Genomic DNA, 6,997 nt, shown 5'->3' with positions numbered 1-6,997 from the left:
TCCATTTCCATATAAATAAGCACAGTAATAAATCCTTGAACGTTATAATAATAGCAATAATAAAAAAACAGTAATAAATATTAAATGTATGATTTGATATAAAAAGTAGAAAAGAATTTAGTAGTAGAACTGGGTCTTACAGATCCACCTGCCATATTACAGGTTAACATACAAATATTTTAGTAAAGAACCTTTTGTTTTTGTTTCCAATATCAATTATTTTTTATTTTATTGCATAAAATTTATGATCCTTCTTAAAAATTTAAAATTGTTAATGATTAATATATTTGTTTTTATTTGTAGGAGAAATTATGAGGCTAAGGACAGTCTTAGAATCTGCTCAAAGACATATTCATAGTTCTTCTCATTTATTTAAATTAGCTCAAGATGCATTTCGATTTGCTACGCCTGAAAATAGTCCTAGACACTCAACTTTGCTTAGTGTTGCATTTGAATTAGGATTACAGGTAACTGACTTTTAATTGTTGTTTGAAAATAATTTCATTTTTTTACAATATTGTGATGTATGTGTTTGAATTGATAATTATTTAAATTTGTAGTAACATTTATGTAGCCTTTTTGGTAAGAATATGAAGTAGTCTTTCTTGCCCCCATAGCACAGTATTTGCTTAGTTATATTATTATTATGTTAGAATTTCTCACTTTCTTGGCTAATGCCAGAAATATTGACCTACCTGGACAAATTTCAACGGTTAGGCTCTAATTATAAACTATATTAAAAACTTTCAAATGAAACTCGCTGTGCTAAGGAGAACTACTTTCTACCCTTCTAATACCTTTTTGAGACAACTTCTAATTCTCGAATGAGCGGATGGTATCGTCATGGATGAGGCCTTTGCAAGATATTACAATTGGATATACTTTTATTTGCTCAAGTTTATAAAGTTGCCGAAGTTCTTTGCTTAAATCTTGGTATTTTCTGATATTTTCCGATACTGTTTTGTTGATATTGGGAGCAGCAATATCAATCACATGTCTACTTCGTGCTTTTTGGTCTATTAAAACTATGTTCGGTTTGTTATTAACTAGGGTGAGGTCCATAGTCATATAAAAATCTTAATATATTAGAATCTTCTTGCTGTTGTCTTAAAGTACCTGTTTTGGTACATACCGATAAGGATCTGGGTCAGCTTTCAATACCACCAGTGCTTGGTGGTAGAGACTGTTAAGATAAGATAATCTTGGCCAGACTGTTGTGCCTCATAAGGTTTTCTTTACCTGCAAATGCTTGATATCCTGATGATATATGCTGGATAGATTCAATTACAGTCTTACATAGATGATAATGATGTGAAATCAAATTTAAAGCGGTGAATGCATTGTTAAATGACCTTATAGCTGACCACACAGGAGAATTACTTTGTAGAAAATTGAATCTTAAGTTATTTTCTTTCTCTCTGCAGCTCCTTAACAGACAAACGAGTCTTCTTCCTTCTTGCTATCTTGGTAAATACATCCTCTCAATTGAAGATCTGGGGTGTCATTTCCTGGCTGAGGCAAAACGGATTCTTAATAAGTGATACATCTCTTCGAGCTCTGTATTAGACCACTTTAAAATATCAAAAGTATAAGTCAGCACTGGACTATTCCATGTATTTATTGATTTAATTAAATTATCAGCTGATAGATAGGTCTTTCAGAGATTTCCAAATTGCCTTTTTGAATTCTTCTCTAAAACTATCTTTGTAATTTATTTTGTGTTTCAGAAGTTGGCCAAAAATTAAATATTTATAAGAGTTAGAATTGCTTAGTTGTTTTATTGTATTATTGTTAATGAGCTCTACATCTGCTTTATTTGTTATCTCTCCCTTAATAACATGGGTAACAGCATACTTATCTGTACCCTATGTCATCACTGAATGACTTTATCATCTTGATCACCAATTCTTTCTCACTTCTGGAATACAATTTTAAATCATCCATGTACCGAGAATGAGAGATTATGATCCCCATTCTATCAAGTTTGTGACCCATTCTGGAATCATTCAATAAATCACTTAGAGGTTTTAATGCCAGAAATTACTAATAGTAATAGACTTAAAGAATCTCTCTGAAACACAGCTTGAAACTCCAAGGCTTAGGTAGCTGCAGTTTCACTTTACAAATCTTCATTACACTTTCTAATAAATCTATAGTTTTTAGATCTACTTTGTAAATGTTGAATACTTCTATGAGCCACTCAGGGGATACTGAATCTGATGCCATTTGGTAATCAATCCAGCCATTAGAGACATTTTGTTTCTTCTTTGATATCTGGAATGTTATGAACGAATCTATCACTTCAGCTCCTTACATCCTAATTGCTCTTTTGAGATGATATTATTATATGATATTATATTATATGTTCTGATACTTTACAACTAATCATGGAGGTGAGTAATTTATAAACCACATTCAGGCAGGTGATAGGCCTAGAATCTTAAGGATCAAGATGTTCCTTGATAGATTTAGGGATAAAGTAAGTTAATCCTTTATAGAAGTCTTCTGGGGGAATAATGGAATTGCTTAATAATTTCTGGTGATATAAAGTCAATACTGAATGTGTACTAGTAAAATATATTTTGAATTTTGTCAGGACTAGGTGATTTACAATTTTTCATTTTGCTAACTGCTTGTTGGATGTCATCCTTGTTAAACATAATTTCATCCGTTGGCAAAAAACTGAGCCTGCCTTTTTAAATATATCTGCCATGGGGTTCCTTAGTTAATTAATCAAGATTCCAATTTCTTTGCAAATTTCTTCAATTTTATTCCTTAATCTTCTTTTCAATGGTGCTAATTTTTGTTTCTTTTCTTTTTTTTTCTGTTTCTTTTCTTTAGTTGCTATTGATGAACAGTCTTTAATAAAACCTAATTCATTAGTCCCTGACTTTGCTCCAACATATATTCAATGATGGATTTCATTTATATCTGAATCAGGTGCCCAACAATCTTGCTACAGTAGCCTGTTTTATGTTTGTAGCCAAGTAGTAAGCATGTATGGCTGCTCTATTAATTTCTTTAGTCCATTTCAAGCATCGGTGCTCAACTCTCTGCTGATTGATAAAACCTCTACTTTGTGTGGTAGGCATTTCTGCTTCCAAGCTTGATCCAGAGTTAATTGTTAGTCATTTAAGATTTGGTCTTACGGTTCCATGTGACATAGGAATGCCACTAACATCACCTGCAGATGATGTTAGCTGCTGATCCAAACCCTTTAGAGTATCTCTTACTCTAGATCCATCCTAGACAATTTTGCGACTTATTAACTCCATTTTGTTGGGTAGGTTGCATTTTTTACCTTTTGCCAGATCATTTTTGGAAAGATAACCCGTAACCGTAAGTGTGTACTGAAAATGTGTTGTGTCAGTATTTGTTTATAGTGTTTTGTTTTTCTGATAATCAGTAGTGTACTGAACATCAGGACCCTGGGGATTGTTAAACCCCAGCAGTTCTGCACTTGACTGTCCCTTGTGGGTTATTATTGAAATCATAGGTCTATTTTTTAGTTAAATATCATTAGCACAATGGTAATTATTATTGTATTATATTATATTTTTTTCAAGTTTATTCTTTGATAAGTAACCCACTTATTAAAATATAAAATTCCATTATTAATAAAGGTGATGAGAATGACCCTGTCATCATTAAACTGGAGGAGAAGAGAAATGGTACGCTGGTTAGTGACATGTGCAACTGAAGTGGGTGTTGAAGCATTGGTATCTATAATGCAGAACTGGTATCAATTATTTACTCCAACAGAAGCTACAGGTAATTTTATTTTTAATGTAAATGGTTACCTATTTGTATATTTTACAACTTTCTATATGTGATATGAAGTTTATTATTAGTATCCAAGCAGGTTTCCAATTATTTTCAGATATTTTTGAGAAGGTACTGTCAATTTAATTTTATTTTTAGTATGAAAAATTTAAATTATTTCAATTGAAATTAAACATTATGGCTCCCTAAATTATTTCTTGAAGCTATATCCCCTCATTAATATCCTGTTTTCTTATAGGATTCTGATAATTGGCCCTTTAAAGGTTCAGCCATGAAAATATATTTTAGTTGCTGAGATTGTTCCTAAAGCCCATGTTTGGGACTCTCTAGTGGTTAGGTATGGTTTGAACTTTCAACTGCCTCTAGTCACCTCAGAGTCTATCTGACCTGACCTTAGGAAAGATAGCAAATATTTTGTCAATTAGAAAATATTGCCCAGACTTCCAATCTTTCATTAATAGGTACTGTTGAGCATGAGCCAGTGAAACCGCACAACATTTCTAATCCTTCTAGTTTTCCGATGTTCACTTATTTTGTGAATCCTAAACAAAAGGTCTGGGTTTACTTCATCTTAAAATTTATAGTAATAAAAGAAGAGCCAATTTTCCTTTTAGGTTAATTCTTTGTTGACTAGGTGCTCTCAAATATAAATCTCTGGTTATCTGAAACTAACACTACAATTTCTGATTACTTTGCAGGCCCAGTTGCTACTACCATCATGTCACATGGCACTATTATGAGACTTAATCTGACATTTGCTCAACAAGAGGAACTTTCTGGTTGTGCTCGAACATTAGCTTTGCAGTGTGCTACTAAGGTACGGATTGAAATTAATATAATATATTATTTTTAAATAAAATTTGGATTATGTTAACAAAATAACCTAAAATTGATGTCTTGAATTTTTATTTTTAATTATTTCATTAATTTTGTTTTTATTTTGAATAAAATGAATACCATGTTTCTGAACAGTAAATAATTATTTAAAAAAAAAAATATTATGCTTATTTTAACAAAGATTTATAGATATAAAGGAAATAGATTTAAGGCATTCAGTCCTAAAACATGGAAACTGACAAAAAGAAAACTTTTATAGTGCTAAAATGTTTTTTGATAACAATTTTTTACCTTCAACTTAATATCAACTTTCTATAACTTAATACAGCATTAGTCCCATAAGAAACCAAATTTCATAAAGATTTTTTCAACAATTTATGAAATCAGCCTTAAAAAAGCTGTTGATATGAAAACTTTAATTCATGAAAAATTGTAGTTACCATGTTTTACGACCAAACACCTCATGTAACAGTATAGTTGTGCTGTACACTTACAAACTATTCATTACGGAAAAAAAAAATGGATATGTGTATGTATAAATGTTGATTAATAAAAGTAGGGTTATGGAGAAATACATAATCTAATGACCATTCTCTTTTATCTTGCTTTCAGGATCCTCCAAACTGTGCCTTGAATGCATTAACTCTTTGTGAAACTGAAGCAATGTCCTTTGAGACGGCTTATCAAATAGTTACTGATGCAGCATCACATATCATGACATCTTCACAATTATTTACTATTTCTCGATACATGGAGCACAGAGGCTATCCAACTAGAGCTTATAAATTAGCTATGTTGGCAATGAAAAATGTCCATCTTGCTTATAATCAGGTATAATGAATGAATTGATCACCAGTTTCTATTTTGAAGTAAAAAAAATTAGCAATTCCAAAATATTTTAGTAATGCTAAAATTATGAATATTTTTTTAAATATTTTATAAAGTAATTACAGTTGTGTCACTTATAAAATAAGATTATGAATAACTAGAAATAAGCATGAGAACCTATTTTTACTAGTAAATAGTGATTTTAAAAAACTGTTTTATTTTAGAAGTTTTAATATGTTGTAAAGACTGTTTCATATAATTTATGGTATTTATTTGTTACCTGAAATCAAATATTTATTCCTTGTTTTAGGATACCCATCCAGCTATCAATGACATTCATTGGGCCTGTGCCCTTAGTCACTCGTTAGGGAAAACAGAGTTGAGTAACATGATACCTCTGCTAGTTAAAAATGTTCAGTGTGCTACAGTACTCTCGGATATTTTAAGAAGATGCTCTATAACTGCTCCAGGTATTCCCTGCCCTCATCCCAATTCTGAAGGAGGTAAACATCATCACCATCACCACCATCATCATCATCATAGGAATGGATCTAGCAATAGGTCAAGTACAAAACCACTTTCTTATGATCGCCCTCCACTACGTCAACTTCTAGATGCAGCAGTTGCTGCGTATGTTAACACTACACACTCAAGATTAACACATATCTCACCAAGGCATTATGGTGATTTTATAGACTTTTTAGGCAAAGCAAGAGATACATTCCTATTAGCTCAAGACGGCCATGCCCAGTTTACTCAGCTTGTTGAAAATATGAAACTTGCTTACAAGGGAAAGAAAAAACTTATGTTTTTAGTCAAAGAACGGTTTGGCTGACTATTGCAAAATATGGGTCCGCATCTCAGATGATGGTCCCAAAGTAATGTACCTCAATGTGTAATATAAAATTAAATCAATATGTAAATAACTCTCTAAAAATAATCAGAGTATCTGACTTTGGTCAGATTGTCACCCCCTATTCCCCCAAAAAATATTTAAAAAAATTATATAATGTATTATATAAAATTGTTTGAAAGTATTAGGTGGTTCTATAATGTACAAAATTATTTTAAAGCCACTTGAAAGTTACCATAAGACTTGTTAAATATGAGTTATTATGATTTCATGTTTAGACAATTAGTTTTGCAATGTCTTTTTGTTGTTAATTTTATTTTTTAATTGTACATATGCATTTATTTAAATATGTATTTTAAATATAGTTAAATAGATTTTTAGAAAATGCCACAGGCATACAGAACACCAGTTAAGGTAATATTTAATTTAATAATGTAGTTTTTATGAATAGTAATGCCTAGCATATTTTAACAAGTAAATGCTCTCCTTTGATATGATGTAAATATAGTGAAGAACTGTTATAGTATACTAAATTCTTATGAAATGATCAGTAAATTAATTTATTGTTTCAATATCTCGGCCTATGTATATTTAGTGGTTCTTGTTCGATTTTTTTGTAAATTTGTTTTTATCCAAGTGTGATATTGCAAATTTAGTGAGCAAGATATATTCTTGTACTATCATCATCAATGGAGG

General features: G+C 31.0%; 1 protein-coding gene across 1 annotated transcript in view; it reads left to right on the top strand.

The window, feature by feature from the left end:
- Positions 1–6,427, top strand: part of LOC106680073 (zinc finger SWIM domain-containing protein 5) — a 120,002-nt gene extending 113,575 nt beyond the window's left edge. Inside the window, exons 14-18 of the mRNA XM_014419540.3 lie at positions 304–467; positions 3,624–3,771; positions 4,482–4,600; positions 5,233–5,451; positions 5,759–6,427. Coding sequence (XP_014275026.2) covers positions 304–467; positions 3,624–3,771; positions 4,482–4,600; positions 5,233–5,451; positions 5,759–6,283 — 1,175 coding nt within the window. The 3' untranslated portion in view covers positions 6,284–6,427. The remainder of the gene's footprint in view (positions 1–303; positions 468–3,623; positions 3,772–4,481; positions 4,601–5,232; positions 5,452–5,758) is intronic.
- Positions 6,428–6,997: the final 570 nt, after the last annotated feature.

The sequence above is a fragment of the Halyomorpha halys genome, unplaced genomic scaffold (assembly GCF_000696795.3).
Source record: "Halyomorpha halys isolate HHAL.00 unplaced genomic scaffold, Hhal_1.1 Scaffold240.1, whole genome shotgun sequence".
NCBI lineage: Eukaryota > Metazoa > Arthropoda > Insecta > Hemiptera > Pentatomidae > Halyomorpha > Halyomorpha halys.
Note: the sequence above shows the minus strand (reverse complement) of the source record. Positions and strands in the feature narration are given on the sequence as shown.